Source organism: Oryctolagus cuniculus, chromosome 14 (assembly GCF_051225735.1).
Source record: "Oryctolagus cuniculus isolate XC-2025 breed Fujian yellow rabbit chromosome 14, ASM5122573v1, whole genome shotgun sequence".
Lineage (NCBI taxonomy): Eukaryota > Metazoa > Chordata > Mammalia > Lagomorpha > Leporidae > Oryctolagus > Oryctolagus cuniculus.
The window spans coordinates 18,376,001-18,399,277 of record NC_142880.1 but is presented as its reverse complement, the minus strand read 5'-3'; the positions used below and the strand labels follow the sequence as shown (position 1 = coordinate 18,399,277).

Genomic DNA, 23,277 nt, shown 5'->3' with positions numbered 1-23,277 from the left:
CCCTCACCCTGCTCACCTGGGCAACACGAGTCTGTGTACAGGTACTCTAAAAATGACAAGAAAGTCTCCTTGGAAACGCCGTAGACGGGGATCAGGACGCTCTTGGCTTCCATGTAGTTGCCATTGAACATGGCCGCCATCACCTCACAGCGGGCCACCAGGATGGCCCTGTGGGCTGGCACCGTCGCACCTGCAAGGGGCAGAAGAGAAACAGACGCCAGTAAGTCTTCCTGGCACCGTTACTGTTCTGGGCGCTGTCCTGTCTCACCAGAGGGGCGCTGCGTGAGGCACAGTTAGGGGGGAGGCAGGACACACTCCAAGGACACACCCAGAGGCGGCCTGGCGAAGATGGCCAGCTCAAACCCGGCTTCGCACCTGCACTCTGCAAGTCACACAACTATGCGTTACTTAGTTCTGAAATGACAGGGCTTCATCGTCTTTCCCGTGAAACAGCTCTTGTTCCCTTCCGCTCCCAGCCCCTTTAAATCCATGCAGGACATCCTGATGCAGGAGAAAAGCAGAGGGTTCCATGTAATCCAATGGCTTCCTCTGAAGCGCATGGTTCCTAGGAGCCCAGGGCTGGGCGCTGCCTCTCGCACTGCCGCACCCCACAGCGGCGGGGAAGCGGCTCTGGGTCATGCTTCCACCAGCAACATCCACCAGCCTGCACGCGTCCTCCCCTCACTGCGACAGGAGGGCCACTGTACACAGCTGAGGCATGACGGACACACACCGGTACTTCAAGAAGTTAATGGAAAATGTGCATTATCCTTCTTACATGTATTGTTATTACTAGAGAGGTGGAGAGACAGAGGGGCACAGGGAGTGAGGGAAAGAGAGACACAGAGCTCCTATCTGCTGGTTCACTCTCCAAGTGCCCACGACAGCCAAGGCAGGGCCAGGTTGAAGCCAGGAATGGGTGGCCGGGAATGAAGATGTGAGCCAACACCTGGTGCCTCCAAGCTGCACATGAGCAGGAAGTCAGGGTCGGAGCAGAGCCGGGTCTCAACCCCAGGCGCTCGGATATGGGATGCAGGTGTCCTAACCAGCCTCTCAACTGCTAGGCCAAACACACGCCCCCATGGTATCTTTTAATTCCACTCTCCCACAAGCTTTTTTGTATTTGTACATGGCGATTAATTTAGAATTCCAACAGGTAACATGATTTGACCTATAATTTTAAGGCTTATAAGGTATAAGGACAAACAGGGCACCATTAGAAAGAAGAAACGTGAGAAACCTGGCTTACACAGACTGGGAAATGGTCATTTGGGGCAGGTAGAAGGATTTCAGACTGAGCACAAACACAGTTGGACAGTGGATGAGGACAGGAGGTGACAAGGAGCTGAGATTCCAACAGAAGTGCCCACGGATCACAGGGTCACCGTGGAGCTGGGAAATCTGCCACAGGGCATTCACAACCTTATAGCACGCTGAAGCCCACTGCCAGCTTGGGATTCAGTTTGGAAAACTGTAATATTTCATATAAGAAGACATCAACTCGTGTCTCCCACCTCTGCCGATGACCACTTTGGTGTCACAACTGCTGTGCTGTGAATCTAACAACATCCGGGACAGTCATGTCAACACTGCCTTGTGCTGGGTGAACATAATGCAGTGTTCATGTCCTGACTGGTGACAGCATACTGGAGAAGAATCAAGGCGGAAAAACATCAACTTTCCAGGCACAAGATACGCATGCTCTTTGAAAATGCCAAGGCGAGGTGCGGGCACCTGGGGCAGGGGGTGAGGTACCAGCTGGGATGCTGGCATCCTGCATCGGAGTGCTGGGGGTTTGAGTCCCATCTCTGGCTCCTGACTTCCACCTCCTGTGCATGCAGACCCTGGAAGGCAGCCAATGATGCCTCAAGTAGTTGGATCCCTACCACCATGTGGGAGATATGGATTGAGTTCCTAGTTCACCACAGGTCATTGTGGACATTTGGAGAGCAATGGAGAGGATCTCTCTCTCTCTCTTCCTATATCTCAAATAAATACATTTAAAGCCAAAAAAAATATCAAAGGCAAAACATCTTTTTTTTATAGTACTGATTTGATGTTGTAACTTTTTCAGGAAAGAGCTGTTACAGTGAAACAAACCTTAACAGCCCAAGTCTTGTAGTGGATTAACAGAGACCATCAAAGATCTTTGTTTTCACCAAAACCCCAACACTATACAATACTGCACGTGTCCTACTTTCGTCATCATACTTTCCAGGTTTCAAAAGTGAAGCATCTAGAATTATGTTTTGTTTCATCCTGAAGAACGGACATCTGTGAATCTCAAGGGAAATTTAGAGTATGTACTATACAAGAAGATGGGGAAGAAATACCACTTTATAAGAGAATTTCTTGTGTGATCCAGACTCAAGTGTCATAGAGGAAAAGACCTATCTTCCTATATCACAGCAATGCTTTCCAAGACTAATTTTATAACTGCCATAGTAACTTGAAAAATAATATCCAAACAAATTCTGTGGGACTTGCATAGGATAGCTACCAACTACAAGAATAATACACCATGCTGGGGTTTTGCATCCCATATCAACTCCTGCTGATGATGGCCTGGAATATTTTTAAAAGAAGGATTTGCCAAAATAGGGAGGCACACCAAAATCCAACCATGATTGTCACTGGGGAGTTGGATGATGGGTGAGTTTTTCTTTTGTCCCACCAGAGTATTCCACAGCGAACACTTAACAATATTTCCCTAATCACCATCCTCCCAAGCTCATTCTCCACAGGTGACCTCTGTTCCCAACAGTGTGACCCACACAGATTTTCCCAGAAGGGGGACCACTCTGCACAGCAGTGCGTGAAAGTCTTATGTGACTTTCACAATCAGACCCAGGTTTCTTCCTGCCCGCGCCTCCCGCGATGTCACTCGAGGAGATGGGTTCCAGCCTCAACTGGCCAAGTCCTCCGTTCTTTCCTCATTTAGAAGGGCCTCTGCTAGTTTTCCTCTCATTGAAAAATATATCTCCAGGTCACTCTCGCTGTCCCATTTCAGTGTCCCAGGCTCATTGCACACAGTGCTGACAACAGCTTCTCAGAAGGAACTTGGGAAAGTGCAAAGTTAAAAACAAATCTTCCTGGAGAAGAGTCTTAAAGCGACCCTAAATTAGGTGTCACACACTCTACCTGAAAGTTAGAGTCTACCTTCCTCTTAGCCACGGGCATCCAGGGCTCCCCTCAATTCAACTGGAAACAACTCCTACCCTTCTTGCACCCCTGACGGTCTCTGACAACTCCTTTCTGAAGAGTGAGCTATATGAATCCACCCCAGCGAGGAGGCGATCCACGGGCGGATGTGGCTCCTTGCTGGAGCTGGGCGGCATAGCTCCTCCACAGATAAGCAGCGGCTCCCTGTTGCTCTGGTGATAGCACTCAGAGTGCAGGAAAATGAGTGCAAGCAGGCTCTGCGGGTGCCTGATGCAGGCCGGGCACGGCCCTGAACCTGAACCCACGCATGCTGCCTTTTGCACAAGCCACAAGCAAGCAAGTGAACAAAACAAGCCAGGAGTCGGAGAGTCTTCAGGCAACTGGATTTAGAGGGATCACGAACCACAACCTTCAAGAAATACACAAATGGAAGTACATAATGACATCTTGCAGCTCACCCCATCCCTCCATGTGCCTCAAGTCCACGGTAAGGGGACAACACTAAGGAAAACGGAAGTCTGTTTTCTTATTTTTCATTTCCCTGGAAGATTTTGTTGAAATGCAGGCAGTACTGATGTACATCCTGCAACAGTCATTCCTGTGCCCCACCCAGTGAAAGCTGAAACGGAAAGCGAGGACAGCAACCGGACGACGAAACTGAAGAATGAATGGTTTAACAGTCACGCCGTACCTTGTATTTCGAAGACGACATCAGCAAGCATTGGTTTGTTAAGGAAAAACTTGAGGGAAGTGTTGTAAAACCACAGAGGCTTCCTGGCTTGATAGGTTTTGCAGTTCCGTAGGCAATTAATCTAGCAGGAGAAACAGAAACACGAGGGAAAGGTTGCTGTGTGCACTCTGATGACACACACACAGGTTGATTAAGGACCTGGAAAACTGCGCAACGTCTAAAGAAATTATACAGCTGTCCTGCTTTATGGCATCTCCGGTCAGCTTTCTCGTGAACTTATCCTCAAGCAATCTACCTGCTACGATGTCCAAGCACTGCTCACGGCCAGAAGCAGGGCAAAACGAAAACGCAACTCCACAGAGAGAAGCTGCAGGGGCCCGAATCCCTCGGGATTCACTAGGAGCAGGCAAGAGTAGTCCAACTTCCTATGAATGCAGCATAAAATATGCTCACACGCGAGCTACTCTGCTCATTAAAAGAGTGCACAGAGGGGGACAGGCGCATGGTGGAGCAGTTAAGTCACTGATACACCCACATCCCACACTCAGAGGGCTCGGGCTGAGTCCCAGCTCCCCTGTTTCCCACTCACTTCCTGTAAATGCACACTCTGCAAGGCAACAGGTGATGGCTCAAGTCCTTGGGTCCCTGCCACCCACACGTGGGAGACCTGGATTGAGTTCCAGGTTCCTGGTTTTGGTCTGGCCCAGCCCTAGCTATTGTAGGCATTTGTGGAAGCAAATGGAAGAGCCTGTGTTTCAAATGAAAGGAAAATAAATAAATAAAAATTTTAAAAATAGAGCACACAAAAATATAATTTGTAATTAAGACATCTCCCCTTATCATGTCGTGTCCTTCTGCTGCTTACTGGCCCAACGTTTCCTCCTAAAGGAATGAACATTTATGGAGCACCTCTCAGGGGCAGGCATTTTGTTGGAGTGGATTTAGCTGAGTCTGGGATCAGAAGTGGAGTGGCTGGGGCCAGCGCCATGGCATAGCACGTAGCACTGCCGCCTGCAGCACTGGCATCCCATATGGGCACTGGTTTGAGTCCTGACTGCTCCACTTCCAATCTAGCACCCTGCTAATGGCCTGGGAAAGCTGCAGAAGATGGCCTAAGTCCTTGGGCCTCTGCACCCACACGGGAGACAAGCTCCTTGCTCCTGGCTTTGTCCTGGCCCAGTCCTGGATGTTGTGGCCATCTGGGGAGTGAACCAGGTCTTCTTATGGAAGACCTCTCTCATTCACTCTCCCTGCCTCTGCCTCTCCTTCTCTGTAACAATGTCAAATAAATAAATCTTTAAGGGACTGCCACTGTGGCACAGTGGGTGAATGCCCTGGCCTGAAGTTCCGGCATCCCATATGGGCGCCGGTTTGAGTCCCAGCTGCTCCACTTCCCATCCAGCTCTCTGCTATGGCCTGGGAAAGCAGTGCAAGATGGCCCAAGTCCTTGGGCCCCTGCACCCGCGTGGGAGACCCAGAAGAAGCTCCTGGCTCCTGGCTTCAGACTGGCGCAGCTCCAGCCATTGTGGCCAGTTGGGGAGTAAACCATCGAATGGAAGACCTCTCTCTCTCTCTCTCTCTCTCTCTCCTTCTGCCTCTCCTCTCTCTGTGTAACTGACTTTCAAATAAGTAAATAAATATTTTAAAAAATAAATAAATAAATGTCTTTAAAATAAGAACAAGAAGTAGAGTAGCTGGTACTCACACTGGCGCTCTTAGGGGATGCAGCATCACAGACAGTGGCTTAATCTGCTGCGCCACGCCAGCCTCATTTTGTGGGCTCTTCAGACATCCCCTTGTTCTTTTTTTTTTTTTTTTTTTGGCAGGCAGAGTGGACAGTGAGAGAGAGAGAGACAGAGAGAAAGGTCTTCCTTTGCCGTTGGTTCACCCTCCAATGGCCGCCACGGCCGGTGCACCGTGCTGATCCGATGGCAGGAGCCAGGTGCTTATCCTGGTCTCCCATGGGGTGCAGGGCCCAAGGACTTGGGCCATCCTCCACTGCACTCCTGGGCCATAGCAGAGAGCTGGCCTGGAAGAGGGGCAACCGGGACAGAATCTGGTGCCCCAACTGGGACTAGAACCCGGTGTGTCGGCACCGCAAGGCAGAGGATTAGCCTAGTGAGTGAGCCGCGGCGCCGGCCAGACATCCCCTTGTTCTAACCGTAGAAGTCCAGGGCCAGCCTCCCTGCCCTGCCTCTCTGTTCATTTTTTTTTTTAACTTTATTCTGATTTATGTGCAGTGGATACAAAAAAACAAGTCTGAACAACACTTTCAGGCAGAACCGCTCAAAAGATGAAGAAATGCTAAGTCATTTTAAATCCTCAGATGGACTAGGACTGCATGATTATTTGAGTATTACTACAACCCCTCATTCAGAATGAGCTAGTTGGAGTTTTCACTGAAATATCGTATTTTACACATCGCAGAGGGCTCCACCTGTCCCCTCACTGTGCATCTCAGTACTCAGTACCCCAGCCTCAGTACTGGTCAGGGCCGGGCCCCGCAGCCTGCCTCCTGAAAAACTGTCCCGACACAAACATCAGCACTGCGTCAGGGGAATAACCACCGGCTCCTCTTCACCCTGGAGGAACGGGCACTGGCGGGGGCTCCCAGCCTCTGGAGAGGGAGACAGAGAATTCACCTCAGCAGAGTCCTGCACACTTATGGTTTGAACTTGAAGGAAAACACGAAAAGGCAGAAGTGTGGCACGGACACAGATGCCCATGGCGTATCCTTTCCACTCAAAGGGCCCAGAACGCCAGAACGTGGGACAATGTGCATTTCCACAAAAGGACTGTCTGGCTGAGTTACACCACCAGAGAGCTCCTGGCCCGCCTTCTACTGGGAAACCTGACAACTTCTGCATCCCTGCTGCCCTGAGTCCCAGAGACCAAAGAAAGATCGAGCCCCTCAATGCCATGCTACTTTGTTTAAAAAAAAAAAAAATCAGCTTCTCAATTAAGCAAGAGTCAGCTCATACAGCTACCCAGCTTTGCATTTTAAAATCACCTTAGGCTACAGAGATGGCAAAGTCATCTCTGTATTTATTATAAACCTGTATCCTGCTGGGTACTGCACAAAGTATACCTCCTTTTCAAATCGACTGTAGCCAATTTGTTTATCACGGTGTGTGGAACAAACCCACACTGCCCATACTGTTGTCTTCAACTTTAACCAAAATTTAACAAACCTACCTTTAAAGCCCTTACAGAATATATACAAGCTAAGTCACTGGAGTGTGAATGCGTCCAAGTTTATGGACAAAGTCCACATTTGCATAACTCTGACCCTCGTTTATAATTCTGAACCCTTCCTGCAGGAGACAGTCCTTTACTGTCTACCTGGTTAAACAGTTTCTCAGAACCCTTGAGAACACTTGGAAAGGCAGTTTCTGTGGGCGCCTCTTGAAAAGGGGCACAGAGACACGGCCTTTCTCCTGCAGACGATGTGGGCTAAGACTGCGAGCAGAAAATATCCTCTCCAAGAAGCTCAACAGCAGCTGGAAAAATTACACAGCCCTCCATTCTCAAAACGAGTGAGCACGCACAGCGCACCGGGGAACGTGCCAGAGACAGAATCCACAAATAAACATTCTGAAGACATGACTCGCACATATCTGAGCTCTTACATAAATTAAAATCTAAGAGTGAGGCACCACACACGCTTAAGTTTAAAATATCTAAATGGCAAAAATGTACTTGAGGCAGACGTTTCTATTCACACATCACTCGGCTTTCATAAGGACTCAATAATATAATCATCATAGTGTATGAGTTACAGCTCAGGGAGAGGCCAAGTAAACCAACTGAGAACAAATTGACTTACCTTTCCCGGTGTTTTTAAAATGCATTTAACTTTCTCGATCACATTTGAAACATCCCCAGAGTCTTTCAACTTCCTCCTGATGTCTTCTTCCAATTGTTCCCACTGAAAAGCACCTGTGGACAAGTTTGTACAAGTTGGATTGTTCTGACTGGTAAAGCGAGAGGTATAAAAATAAACGTCATCAGATCTCAAAGTAACCCCTCTCCGTTATTTTCTATCAAAGATATATCCCTCTACTTACAGTAAACATTTACATATTTCTGACATTTAAAAATACAGCCTTTGTCTCTTCCATTGAGGAATAGTATTTTGTTTTCTTTTTTTCTTCATACTATTTGTTGAGCTCTTTTACTTAGAGGGTGGGGTTAACTATATGATCATTAAGTATATTGAATATAGATCACTGTAAAAATTAAGAGTGGGGATATGAGAGGGAGGGGGAAGAAGGGTTAGAGCTTGGGCAGACGGGGGGGTACCATTATGTTACTAAATCTTTATATATGAAATATATGAAACATAAAAAAATAAAAAAAATTTTAACAGACACATACAAATTATACAGATTTCTGGGATACCATGTGATGTCATAAGCCCCAATCAGGGTAAACATACCTATCAGTTCAAACATTTACCAGTCTTTATGGTGAAGCTCTAATTTTTAAAGCATTGGATTGCCTTCTCCTAAATGATTTCCCAAAACGCGAAGTCTTCCTCCCTCTCTGAAATAACAGCTGGCCAACTTATTGATAATAGCAAAGGCCAGAATACGAGTTACATGATGAGTTTTCTAACACCCAAACTCTGTACCTGCCCTGGGTTAGAAGCAGATGTAGTCTTTGCCACGGTTGGGTTAAATCACACTAACCCTGAAGAGGTAAGCAGAGGTGGGGAATGTCCAGCCTGTGGGCCGTATGAGGCCCGCAAAATCATCTGGTCTGGTCCTGCCAAGGCAACCACAGGGGGAGTCTCAAAACCCAATGCATCCACAGCAGGCTAATTCTTAAGTTGGTAATCTGGTATGGACTGTGAATGATGTTATAAATATCCAAACGGCACCTTGGCAGAAAAAAGGTGCTCCACCCTTGACGGAGAAAATTAGCAGAAGCAGGAGGCATTCACAAGGTCTCCTGCACCCTCAGGGCCAACTCTACAAAACCAACGGGGTAGGGGCCGGCACTGTAGCACAGCGGGTAAAGCTGCTGCCTGCAGTGCTAGCATCCCATGTAGGCATCGGTACGAGTCCCAGCTGCTCGACTTCTGATCCAGCTCCCTGCTAATACTCCTGGGAAAGCAGTGGAGGACCCAAGTGCTTGGGGCCCTGCATCCATGTAGGAAACCCAGAGAAAGCTCTGGGCTCCTGGCTTAAGTCTGGCCCAGACCTGGCTATTGCAGCCATTTGGAGAGTGAACCAGTAAATGGACGATCTCTCTCTCTGTCTCTACCTCTCTCTCTCTCTCTGATTTATCTATTTGAAAGGCAGAGTTACAAAGAGGCAGAGAAAGAGGTCTTCCATCGCTGTTCACTCCCCAGATGGCTGCATGGCCAGAAATGCGCTGATCCAAAGCCAGAAGCCAGGAGCCAGGAGCTTCTTTCAGGTCTCCCATGCAGGTGCATGGGCCAAGGACTTGGGCCATCTTCTGCTGCTTTTCCAGGCCATAGCAGAGAGCTGGATCGGAAGTGGAGCAGCCAGGACTTGGACCAGCGCCCATATGGGATGCTGGCACTGCAGGAGGCGGCTTTACCAGCTACACCACAGCACTGGACTCTCCCTCTCTTTCAATCTATGACTCTGCCTTTCAAGTAAATAAATCAATCTTAAAACAAACAAAGAAAAAACAAAAAACAGGGGAAGGGAGCTGGGTACTTTCCTGAAGAGCCACACAACCCTGCATTGGCACAAAATCATCCCTGCTCTCTCCCCTCCTTTGTCTTCACCCCAGTCTACCCCAAAGCTCACTTCACTTCTCTCACCGCTCCGTCAGCCCCTTCTGTCTTTCAATGCTCGGCAGTTCACGCCTTCCCCATGCATCTGCTACCTGGCCTACAGTAGCCTATCCCACCCCCACCTGCCCTCTGACAGCCTTTTCTCCATCACACAGTATCCAGGACCAGATGCCGCTGTGTTTTCCAAAGCGTGATTCTGATTCTGATATTCTAGGAGATGACCCTCAGCCACCCCATGACTTACAGAAAAGCCCAAAGATACCATTCAGAAAGTGCAGTTTGGGCTGGCATGGTTAGGTGACCCAGGTCCTAGTTCTCTCTCTGCCACTAATCACAAGCGGGATTTCCCGCAAGTCACTTCCCCTGTCTGGGTAACCCAAGATGCTGCTCCATCTGCCCCCAACCTATTCCTGTATCCAGCACTTTGCCGGGTATCTTCACAGACACAGCTAAGCGACGACAGCATGTGATACACCTTTATTGAACTGATGAGATGACGTGGCAGATGCCAGCCTGGTAACAACTGGCACCCAAGCCAATCAGGTTGGCTCCTAAGCCCTACGCTGCGCCCTGAGCACTTGGCACTCCTGTGCCTCCCTCAGACTTCTCCCTTGGACTTCATGATGACCGCTCTAGGTCCCGGCGGAGGGGGCATCCTGATGTGTGGCATCAGCCATTTCTGTGATACAAACACTCCCACCGGGTCCAAAGCAGACACTGACAGGACATCACAGGACATGGACGGGGGAGTGACTCCCAACACTGGGCTCTCCCAAGCCGGTGCCACATGACCGTCAGGGCCCCCTGCTCCTCCCTCTGACTTCACTGATGGCCCCTTGCTCTCAAATACCAGCAGGTATGTGGAGTCTGGAACAAGTATGCTTTAACTACAGGGCCACATGTTCTTTTCACAGCCTGATCAAGTCCTTGGAGCATCTCAGAAAATTTCATGTACACACATAGACAGTAAAGTCTGGATAACACGGTCAGGAATAGGGGCAGGCATTTAGCCTGGCAATGAAGACATGCTCACCGGAGAACCCGGGTGCGACTCCCTGACTCGGGCTCCTGACGCAGACCCTAGGAGGCAGTGCTGAGGCTCAGGTAGCTGGGACACTGTCACCCACAGGAGACCTGGATGGAATTTCTGGCTCCTGGCTGCAGCTCCAGCACAGGCTGTTGCAAACATCTGGGGAGTTAAGTAGCAGATGGGACTTCTGTTTGTCTTGTAAATAAATGAATAAGTAGATGAACGAAAAATAAAACATCAGGAATGAGAACCCCTCAGTACATTAAGAAAATGTACTCCATGCCAGTGATTCTTAAGCCTACCTCATAGTTACCTGGAGATCTGTTATAAAATACCTTGGAGGGGGGAGGGGTCTCATCCATTTAAATTAGGGTTCCTGGGGCTAGGGATCCTAACAGGATGTTTCAGACCTCCCAGGAAACTCCAATGTGCACTGAGTGCATCTGCTGACCGCTGGTCTTCCTTTAGAAATTCCATTTACTGTCTACACCCAGGGTTGGTGGTGAGCAGCAAATAGCACGTGCAGGGATTTGATTGCCTACACTCACACAAGCTACAAGAGAACAGTGTTCTCCTTTACCATACTAATGTTGCATGTAAGTGTTACATTAACTTAATACAAGTAAAACTACCTTAACCAAAGTCTACCTACACGATGTCTCCATTCAGACTTCCTGCAAGCAAGGAGCAAATGACCTAAAACAAGAGGGCCTGAAAAAGTTCATCATGGGAGCAGCTGTTTGGAATTCGAGGTTAAGACCCTGCATGGGAGCCTACATTCCACACGGGAGTGTCTGGGTTCAAGGCCCGGCTCTGTGTCCTACTCCAACTTCCTGTTAAGCAATACCCTGGGAAGTAGCAGGTGACGGCTCAAGTAGTTGGGTCCCTGCCACCATTATGGGAGACCTGGATTGAGTTCCCAGATCTGGGCTTCATCCTGGCACAGCCCCCCAGCTGCTACAGAAATTTGGGGAGTGAACCAGTGGATGAAAGATCTCTCTCTCTCTCTTGCTCTCTCTCTGCCTTTTGAATAAAATAAGTAAATAAAAATTAAAATCCAACCAGAGTTCATAGAAATTCATATGAAAAAAAGTATGCATGGATTTCAAAATTTTTCACATCAACTTTTTCTTTGAAAGGAAGAGACAGACAGAGCTTACCTCTGCTGCTTCTCTCCCCAAATGCCCGCTATGGCCAGGGCTGGGTCAGGCTGGAATCTGGAGCCATGAACTGAATCCAGGCCTCCCATGTGGGTGTTCTTGAGCCATCCTGATGGCTCCCAGGGTCTGCATCAGCAGGAGGCTGGAGTCAGGAGTCGGAGCCCAGACTTAACCCTGGTGCTCCGAAGTAGAGTGCAAACATCTTATGCAACTTTTTTTAAAAAAAGATTTATCTATTTATTTGAAAGTCAGAGTTATAGAGAGAGAGAAGGAGAGTCAGAGAGAGAGAAAGGCCTTCCATCCACTGGTTCACTTCCCAATTGGCCACACCAGCGGGAGCTCTGCTGATCTGAAACCAGGAGCCAGGAGCTTCTTCCAGGTCTCCCACATGGATGCAGGGGCCCAAGGACTTGGGCCATCCTCTACTGCTTTCCCAGGCCATAGCAGAGAACTGGATCAGAAATGGAGCAGCTGGGACTTGAACCAGCATCCATATGGCAGTGGCTTTACCAACTATGCTACAATGCTGGGCCCCTCCAACTCCTTAACCACTGGGCCAAACATCTGGCCCTCAACTTATCATTGATTCATTTTTTCCAAGAGCCTTTTGAAGTATCCTCATGTACGAGGTTAGTACCATGTAAGTCTGCAGAGGCCAGTGACCTATTTGAGAACAGACACAGAACCAATAACTGAACAGGAAATTAAGGCCCACTCTTTTTTGTTGTTTTTTTTGTTTGTTTGTTTTTTGTTTTTGACAGGCAGAGTGGACAGTGAGAGAGAGAGAGAGAGAGAGAGAGAGAGAGAAGGTCTTCCTTTTTCCATTGGTTCACCCCCCCTAGTGGCCGCTATGGCCGGTGCATTGCACTGATCCGAAGGCAGGAGCCAGGTGCTTCTCCTGGTCTCCCATGCAGGTGCAGGGCCCAAGCACTTGGGCCATCCTCCACTGCACTCCTGGGCCACAGCAGAGAGCTGGACAGGAAGAGGGGCAACTGGCACAGAATCCAGCACCCTGACCGGGACTAGAACCCGGGGTACCAGTGCCACAGGCGGAGGATTAACCTAGTGAGCCACAGCGCTGACCAAGGCCCACTCTTACCGGCACACTAAGGATTGGGCTGTTTCCACAATTAGAAATGCTGGTCAAGTCATCTTTGTCATCTTTAGCTCCTAATAAAATAGTGTGTTAGCTGTGATTTCCCTGTTTTTTTGTCCGAGTGATAAAAACATTTACCTTGCTATCTATACTCTTAGACAATGTGACTGCACACACATAGCATGGTTAACAGGCACAACGCTGTATGACAAGCTCTCTAGAATTTATTCACCCTGTGTTACGAGGATTTTCTTGGGATAACTCTTCAAAGCACCTATCTATCTTTCTCTGGCTCCTAGAGATGCAGAGAACACTTCTGTCTGGCAGGCTGTGTTTTTATGCAGTATAGAAAAGAGCATGCTACAGAATGATTCCAAGAACTGGAAAACTCTATGCAAACTGAAGATGAAAGCTCATTTGCACGCATTCATCTACTCTGGCGGCTCTTCAGTAAGTGATGTGAAATTCTAAAGGCCATCTGTGGCAGGAAGAGCTCAAAGGGAAATTCTTGAAGCTCCTACAAATATTTCAGCTAAAACCATCTGAGATCATGTGACTCAGGAATTTGCAACCCTAAGACTGTATCAAATATTCTAAGAATGTTACCATTGTATCCCATCTAAGCCCGGGAAAACTGCTGGACTGGCTTTTTAGATTCCTTTTGCTGTTGGGTTAGTCATTAATTAGATACATATTACTCAGTGTTCATTGTTATCCAATAGAAAATTAACACACACACACAACAGATCTACCTGTTCAAAAATCTGTGTAGGAAAATGAACGGAAGCCTTAACTGCAAGTGAAAATGCTAACCTAGCTATGAAACAAGCTCCTCCTAAAGATAGGACTCAACGTCCATGGTGATACAAGGATGCTTCAAAAAGTACATGGAGGGGTCAATGTAGTGGGGGAACCTGTGAGGCCACCACCTGCAACACCAGCATTCTGCTTGAGTCCTGGCTGCTCCACTTCCAATCCAGCTCCCTGCTAATGTGCCTAGGAAAGCAGCAGCAGATGGCCCAAGTCCTTGGGCCTCGGCTCCCAGCCTCTGCTCCCATGTGAGAGAACTGGAGGAAGCTCCTAGCTCCTGGCTTGGGCCTGGTCCAGCCCTGGCCATTGCAGCCATCTGGGGAATGAACCAGCAGATGGAAGATCTCTAGTCTCTGTCTGTGTGGTTCTATTTTTCAAATAAATAAATCTCTTAAAAAAAAAATAAAGTTCATGGAGGGGCATGCATTTGGCCTAACAGCTGGGATGCCACATCGCATACCTGTCTCTGGGGTGGAGTCTTGACTTTGCCCTCTGATACCAGCTTCTTCCTGATGCACCTTGGGATACTGCAATGATGGTTCAAGCAGGTGGGTTCCTGCCACCCACATGGGAGATCTGGTTTGAGTTCCAAGCTCCCAGCTTCAGCCCAGACTGTACTATTGCTGGGATCTGGGGAATGAACCAGCAGATGGGAGCTCCCTGTATCTCCTGCTTCTCCAATTTAACAACAACAAAAAAAATAATGGAAACTGGAATCAAAAAGTAAGTTTATTTGGGTGCAAAAACAATGTTTGAAATCCATGTAAACAAGGGGTTTCCAAAAAGTTCATGAAAAGTACATAATACGAAGACACTATGCATGGTTTTCAAAATGGGTTTGCACCAAAACAAACTGATCTTTCAATTCTATTTTCCACAGATTTTTTTCAAAGTATCCTTATCGATACAAAATTTCAAAATCCTAAAGGTCAACAAAAAAGTGTGTTATTTTAAGAGGATTAAGACATTTTTTATAACAATTTCATTTTTAAAAAGAAAGGTTGCTCAGAGCAAACAGGCAGAGCTGACCAGCTTGGGGGAGGCCAGAGGGCGAGCACACACAGGGCCCCCATCTGTAAGGGGCCCTAACACAACCCATGGGGTGGGGCATTGTGTAATGGTGGCTTCATACCTATGTCCTGTTCAAAGGCTTTCAAATGTTCACAGAAAAAATCCTCAAGCCTAGACCCTTTATTGAAGTCTGAGAAAAGAACAGGTTTAAAAATGCATGTATTTTTCAAAAGAGCAACTTATTCACAAAGACTAGAGAAGAAACACTTCAGCAAATAGACATTTTCTTTTCAAAAGAAATTCATACTTTAATTCTATTTTCCAAGAACTTCTTTTAGTATTATTGTTTGAAAAGCAGAGAGACACAGACAGAGATCCTTCATCCACTGATTGGTTCATCCCCCAAATGTCTACAACAGTCAGCGCTGGGCCAGGCCAAAGCCAGGAGTAGGAACTCAATTTAGGTTTCCTAAGTGGGTCACCGGGACCCAAGCAGCTGAGCCATGACCACTGCCTCCCAGGGTGTGCAGTAGCAAAAAGTCAGAATCGGGGGAGCAGAGCCAGGACTCAACTCCAGGTCCTCTCAATTGGTCTGCAGATGTCCCAACAGTCTTCTTCCCACCGTGCCAAATACACACCCCTCTGTGCTCAAAATGCCAGACCCATTTCGAATACACTAACGTGTTTACATGCAAAAGAAATGTTTTCAATGATCTGTTTGCGAAGTTCTGTTTGCCTTTACCTTTTGAGATTATCTGAATTATTCACTGAGTTCCCCACATTATCCACTGAGCACTTTCAAAGGAACATAAATACCCTGAAGTCAGCTATATCCTTCTTAACATGACAGCAGTGAAATAAATGGACATGCTCCCATGGACTGAACCTGCCTGGCTCTGGCCTGGGGAATGATTTTTTTAAACTGAAAAATGAATGCATGCAGAGGGAAAACAGGGGGAAAGAAAAGAGACAGTTCCCCCTCCCCCTGTAGGCCCCTTCCCCGGAGTCCGTGACTTCTGACAAGCTTTTCTGTATTCAATCTGATACTGCTCGAAAGACATTCATATCCTGCTCTATTCCAATGTATTGATAGATGGCTCCATCCGTTTAATCTTCATCTGCAACTGTACTTGTCACAATCACAATTTTAATTTATAAAATTACATAATCATAACCCAAATGAAAAAAGTCATATCTTGTTTTTAAAACCAACCATTTAAATGAGGGTTACTCAAAATTTCCTTCCCTTTGTGAAATGATACTTTTTTCTTTATTTGTGATCCTTTGTAAACACCTTATGTATTCTAAATTCTGATCTAAAACCAGATGGCAAATTTTTCCCCACATTCCAGAGGAGTGACCTTACCCTTTTCTCCTTTAATTTTCTTTTTCCTGATTCAGAGTGAACAGAGAAATTTAAAGAGACAGGTCCTCAGAAAACTTATATTTAGATGTTTACTTACAAATAATTTTATATCCACCCTACTCCATTCTCAAATGGAACACTTAGGTATGAGACCCTTGATTTACTTGTTAAAAGACTTAGACAAAACATCTATTCTTTAGAATGTAGCTTCTACTGGGTTTTTTAAAGGACAAAAAGAAAAATATTTGATGAGTTAAATCTTAAAAAAAAAAAGGGTATATTAAGGGAAAAAAAGTAAAGTTCAAATAATCATAACCAAAGTTGATGAGATATCAACCACCTTTAGGTATTATTTCCTAGTGTCCAAAACGAGTTCAACTTCTTTCTTTTCTTTTCTATTTGACAGGCAGAGTTAGACAGTGAGAGAAAGAGAGAGAGAGAGAAAGAGAGAGAAAGGTCTTCCTTCCATTAGTTCACTCCCCAGATGGCCACCACAGCCAGAGCCGTGCCAATCTGAAGCCAGGAGCCAGGTGCCTCCTCCTGGTCTCCCATGTGGGTGCAGGGCCCAAACAATTGGGCCATCCTCCACTGCCTTCCTGGGCCACAGCAGAGAGTTGGACTGGAAGAGGAGCAACCGGGACCAGAACCCAGAGCCCCAACCAGGACCAGAACCTGGAGCCCATATGAGATGCCAGCGCCACAGGTGGAGGATTAACCAAGTGAGCCACAGCACCAGCCCCATGAGTTCAATTTCTACTCTCAATCCCTTCCAAAACCTAGGAGAATCAAACAGAAAAATGCATGCCAGATCTTTAAGGTGTAGACACTTGATTCTTCTGTACCTCTGAAAACTTTAAACTGGAGAAATAAACTCTTGTATTTTGTATTTTAAAAACAAAATACTTGGGGCCAGTGCTGTGGCCCAGTGAGTTAACACCCTGGCCTGAAGTGCCGGCATCCCATATGGGCGCCGGTTCTAATCCCAGCTGCTCCTCTTCCTATCCAGCTCTCTGCTATGGCCTGGGAAAGCAGAAGATGCCCCAAGTCCTTGGGCCCCTGCACCCACATGGGAGACCCGGAAGAAGCTCCTGGCCCCGGCTTCGGATCAGAGCAGCTCTGGCTGTTGCAGCCAATTGAGGAATGAACCAGCAGGTGGAAGACCTCCCTCTCCCCCTCCCCCTCCCCCTCCCCCTCTGTGTAACTCTGACTTTCAAATAAATAAATCTTAAAAGAAAAGAAAAGAAATAGTAGCCTTCCAAGGCACCGGGACCCCTCTGGGGCACATTTCTATAAATAAATAAATAAACGAACAAATAAACAAATCTTTAAAATAAATACTAACGTGCCTGGTCAGTAACAGATTACTTTTTGACAAGTAGACTTATCTGTAGAAAAGTACATATGCTACAGCTTGGAAGGACCTTAAAGACATCACACTCGGTGGAAATTAAGACAGTCACAAAAAAGACAAATACTGTGCAAATCCGTTTTCTCTGCGGTTGGTTACCGAGTCTACATCAGGGCGGCAGAAGCGAGAATGGTGGCGGCAGGAACGGTAACACAGGAACCACCGGTCTCAGGGCAGAGGTACACCAGAACCAGGAGACCCTACCGCACGCCCACTGCGGCGGCGGCCAGCCAGGACCAGGAGACAACAGGCGATGGCCAGGGTCCGCAGACAGTGGCAGGAACGGAAAATGCTGGGAACTACGGAAAACGGCGCGGCAGTTCCTTCACTACTTAAAAACAGGATCACCGGACGATCCAGAAAAGCCACTTCTGGGTACGTACCAGGTAAGAATTAAAGACACAGGTCTTCCCGAGAGACCCTCTTCCATCCAGGGCCACGGCGGCATTATTCCCCACAGCTCGCGGGAGCAACCCGAGTGCCCATCAGTGGGGCAGCGGCTAAACAAGAGGGGGTGCGGGCATACTAGGGCTGTAGGGAACGCACTTCTGACCGCTGCTGCGACCTGGAGGCACCTGGATGCCGTCGTGCCACAGTCACACACAAACACACACAAACCCCCGAGGGCTCCGCTCTATACGCGCTTCTCAGTCGCGATCGCAGAGACAGGAAGCAGAAAGGTGATTGCCAGGGCAGGGAGGGTTGGTGCTGAATGGGTTTTAGGAGATGATGAGCGTGATAGAAATAAAAAATACAGAAATAAAATAAACAAACGCCGGGGCAGGAAAACTGTAAGGAAGCCGGCGTGGGCCAATTCCTGGGCAGAGCGCGTCACTTCCGGCACTTCCGGCAGCCTCCCCGCCAGGTACCTGAGTAAATGAAGCGCAGGATGTCAGCGAGGCATGCGCAGAAGAGGGCGTCCTTCACGACAACGCGCAGCGGCGGGTTGCCTGACGGCTGGGCGCTGCCGCCCACCAAGGCGGTGTCGCGGCTGATGGCGAAGAGGTCCTGCGTGGTGCGCACGATGCTGGCGTCCTGGATGTCGGTGGGGCTCTTGACGTTGAAGAGCAGCATGAAGACGTGGCTCACGGCGCACAGCACGATCTTGTGCGCCTCCACGACGCCCTGCAGGTCCGGGTGGAAGAACACCACGTCCACACACTGGCAGCACAACAGCAGGCTGTTCAGGTCCGCGTTGTAATGCGACGCTTCCGCCTTCAGCACCGGCATTTTCTCTGTTTGCCAAAGAGAGAAGGCAGTCGGGAAACTCCTCTAGGTCTGCGGACCCGGGTTGACGTTCAATCCGACAAAACAATAATTTTAACAAATATGAGGCTGGCCAATAGCTGACCATTTCTGACCCATACAAACAGCAGTCTTGCACGGCGCAATCTAATGGAACAAATGTATGCTATTCAGGGAATAACAGCTCCTAGCACGGGCACACATGAACTCTGTCATGCACCTGCTGTACCGCCCGTGGAAAGCCTACGAATGACGTAACGAGCTGTCAAATGACACCGCTCCATATCGCGTGGCCCCAAACAAAATATCCCTCCGAACTCTGACGCCACTATTCTGCTAGTCGTCTTTCTTTGCTTCTCGCCTGATTCAAGGGCTCAACGTGCTGCCTGCGGCCTGAAGAAGCCTTGCTAAAAGGCTGCCGCCGCCGGGCAGCCCTCTGGGTTTGCAGTGGTTCAGACACTGAGCGCCAGTTGCAGCTTCCCAGCCGTGGACCCCATCATTTCAGACATTTTTCTCATCTTATTTTTTACCGATTTGATAAGCGATAAAGAGCAGTTAGCTCTTGCTCCATTCAGAGTACCCAGGGTCCAGGCCCTCACCACACAGGCTATCTGTCAAATGCCAGTATCTGTCAAATGATCTGTATGTATCTGCATTTTTTAAGCCTGGAAATAACCTCTAAGTAAATTCTCTTTTTATTCATATTCACTGATTCATTCAACAAAACTTTACCAAGTGCCTACTTTTTAAATATTCAGAACAAATTGATCCAAGAGTACTATTCTGAGATTATTATAAAGCTATGACCCCAAATGCTGAAAGGTCTGTAATTTTATTATTTTATAACCTTATTTTCCTCTAACCTTGTATTAAGAACATTTTTAGATTTTAAAAAAGCTGAAAGAATAATATAATGAATACATATACAGCCTTCACTTAGATTCTGCAACTATTAACATTTTGTCATTTTTGCCTTATCACTGATATAAATAAACACACATACAGCTAAACTATTTAAGCTGCAGTCCTCAGGACACTTCAGACCTAAATGCTTTCAATTTCACCTAAGAAAAAGGACAATCACAGTACCATACCAGACATAAAAAAAAAAAATAACAGTAATTCTAAAATACCACCCAATTTCTAGACCATCTGACAGTTTTACCAATTTTACCCCATGGACAACTTCTAGATATTCACTGACCCAGTTTCTGACTAGGGTTCATGCATTACACTTGGAGTTACATCTTGGGCTTTAATTCAGAACACACCAGGAGCCCAAGCTGCTAAGAGACTTAAGTCTCAAACTGTGGTCCAAGTCCCGTCTGCTTCAGCATCCCCTGCAAGTTTAGTTAAGAAGTATATTCCAAGCCCCATCCCAGATGAACTGAATCAGAATGCCAGGGGGGTCCTAAGCAGGCTCCAGTATGAGAATTGTCCTGAGAGATGTGAGAAAAGATTTGTAACACACACACATGAATGTCTAGACACTGGCTAATAAATGCACCTGGTTGTTCAAGCTGAGGTGGTCTAATTCCGTGAAAGGAGCTGCTCATTTTTCTTTTCTTCATTTTTTCACTTGTCTTCTGATTCAAGGCTTGAATCATAAAATACTCCAACTAAAACAGAAACCAAACTTTAATTAAAGGTACAACACAAGTATCTGACATGACTACTGCACCCCACACCTCATACACCGTGTTTTTTATGTCAGTACCATCTCTATGTGTGCATTATCAAGCACATGTAAATAGTTTTTTTAATTAAAAATACCCAGTGGAACAGATTGTGCCTTATCTAAACACCCATAAACTACCAATCCTTTGAATAAGGAACTGTTTGTTCTCTTGGATAATCAAGAACACTACTCACAAGGCTGGCATTGGAGCACAGCAGGTTAAGCCAAAGCCTGCAACACTAGCATCCCATGAGTGCCAGATGGGGTTTCAGTTGCTCCACTTACAATCCAGCTCCCTGCTGATGGGCCTAGGAAAGCAGCAGCAGATGACCCAAGTGCTTGGGCCCCTGCCACCCAGGTGGAAGACCTGAATGGAGTTCTGGGCATCTGGCTTCAGCCTGGCCTTGCTCTACCCATTGCAACCATTTGGGGAAGTTCTCACTCACTCCCTTACCTACCTCTCTCTAATTCTGCCTTTCAAATAAATAAATCTTAAAAAAAAAAAAAAAAAGGGAAAGAAAAGAAATAAAGAAAACCATGCACTACAGTTATATAACTCAATTTTTTTTCACTGGACAACCACAGCAGTTAATAACAGTAAAAAATTCAAGGCAGAAGCAGATCTGTCTCAATGTGTACAGATGTTCTTATCAGTTAGGAAACTTCCCTTTTTCCTCTTGAACAAGTTTCTCTGAAATGTGTCCTTGACTTTACAAAAGAAAAGTCTTATCCACATATATGTACATAACCCCAGGCCTGGGAGCTAAAGTCCAAAGGGCATCCCACTACCACATACCCAGGTATTTAAACATTATATCAAGAGAACAAACTGTTAGATACAAAGTATTCTCTACTCCTGCTTTGAGAAAGACCTGGCTGGGAAGATTTAGGTTTCAATTCTCAGACTCCCCAGTGTTTCATGCAACACAGGCAGAGCTGGCCCTGAACTCCTGGGCCCCAAGGCCGCCTGCTCCATCCCACCAGGAGCTCTGTCCACCCCCTACTCTACTGTCCTCCATAAACAGCCTCCCCTGGGCCACCTCTCAGGCCTAGCGATGCACACACAGCAATGTGGCCCACCTTTAAGAGGACAGACCCAGCACAGGGCCTGCACAGGCCAGAGAATCCTGGTTTGGGAGCATGCAGAACTTTCTGCATTGATGCAAATGTTCAGTAATGTGCACGCTATTCAACAGAGTGGGCACCAGTCACCTGTAGCTGCAGAGCCCCTGAAACATAACTATCATCTAAAGGAACAGACCTTTGCTTTGCTTTAATTAATGCAAACATCAACAGTCACATGTGCTGGTGGTACCATACCGGACAGAGCTGGTCTACAAGGGAGAGGTAGCACCTCCAGCTGGGAATACTCTCTTGTGGCTCCATGGACTTGCGAGCTGTGGGGAGGGGTGCAGCTGGCCGAGGGCCTGAAGGGGCTGTCTGAAGCCCAAGGGCAGGTGTCCCCTTACCCAGTCCTGCTGTTAGAAGGAGTACTGCCCAGTTCTCCATCCATCCCTGGCTCACAAGATTTCACGGGTTCCTTTCACTGCAATATGATCATCTCCATCCACAGGACTGCTAATACCATGATTCTTTCCTCGCTCAAGATTTCAGTTGGAAAACAGATCTCGTGTTCATATTCTCAGCAAGTCTGGAGTTTACAAAAAAAGAACCTACTACATCTGCCTCTCAAGCTTGACCAGCTCAATTCTCACCATGCTTCTAACCCTAAGTGCAACCTCAGGTGTTAGCCAGACAGAGATGCAGGAGGGAAGAGAGAAGAGAATGTGGGAGTCACAGTTGGGAAGAACAGTGCTAAGCATCAGCCGTCAGGTTCAGGGTCTCACGATGGGCAGCAAGGGCCCACTGCTCCCAAAGGAATTCATGAAGGCATCGAAGCAATGAAATCAACCCATCGCTTTCCCAGCTCCCCAGGAATTACAGGGAAATGCATAGTTCTTGACCAAATTAAGGTTGTTTTTAAAGATTTATTTATTTGGGCCGGCGCCGTGGCTCACTAGGCTAATCCTCCGCCTTGCGGCGCCGGCACACCGGGTTCTAGTCCCGGCTGGGGCACCGGATTCTGTCCCGGTTGCCCCTCTTCCAGGCCAGCCCTCTGCTGTGGCCAGGGAGTGCAGTGGAGGATGGCCCAGGTGCTTGGGCCCTGCACCCCATGGGAGACCAGGAAAAGCACCTGGCTCCTGGCTCCTGCCATCGGATCAGCGCGGTGTGCCAGCCGCAGCGCGCCGGCCGCGGCGGCCATTGGAGGGTGAACCAACGGCAAAGGAAGACCTTTCTCTCTGTCTCTCTCTCTCACTGTCCACTCTGCCTGTCAAAAAAAAAAAAAAAAAAAAAAAGATTTATTTATTTATTTATGTGACAGGTAGAGTTACAGACAGAGAGAAAGGTCTTCCTTCCGTTGGTTCACCCCCCAAATGGCTGCTACAGCCAGTGCGATGCACTGATCCAAAGCCAGGAGCCAGGTGCTTCCTCCTGGTCTCCCATGCGGGTACAGGGGCCCAAGCACCTGGGCCATCTTCCACTGCACTCCCGGGCCACAGCAGAGAGCTGGACTGGAAGAGGAGCAACCGGGACTAGAACCCATCACCTATATGGGATGCCGGCGCCGCAGGCGGAGGATTAACCAAATGAGCCACAGCGCCAGGCCCAAATTAAGGTTTTTTAAGCCACTAAAATGTAATCTGTTTGACAGGAAGATTGTATTTCACCTCTTTCTTTCTATCCATTGCTTATCACTATAAATGAAACAAAAATATTCTTCCAATGGTAATAACAGGGATGCCAGTATGCCTTCCTTAACACTGTATTATTATTATAATTTCTTTATGT

General features: G+C 47.5%; 1 protein-coding gene across 2 annotated transcripts in view; it reads right to left on the bottom strand.

Moving 5' to 3' along the window:
* The window catches only part of RHOBTB3 (Rho related BTB domain containing 3), a 58,642-nt gene that overhangs the window by 18,172 nt on the left and 17,193 nt on the right, over nt 1–23,277 (bottom strand). For both annotated transcript variants that reach the window (XM_008261963.5, XM_051853987.3), the window contains exons 5-9: nt 20,257–20,368; nt 18,374–18,739; nt 7,680–7,792; nt 3,854–3,974; nt 17–190 (exon numbers count right to left, since the gene is read on the bottom strand). In XM_008261963.5, the coding sequence (XP_008260185.3) occupies nt 17–190; nt 3,854–3,974; nt 7,680–7,792; nt 18,374–18,739; nt 20,257–20,368 (886 nt within the window). The remainder of the gene's footprint in view (nt 1–16; nt 191–3,853; nt 3,975–7,679; nt 7,793–18,373; nt 18,740–20,256; nt 20,369–23,277) is intronic.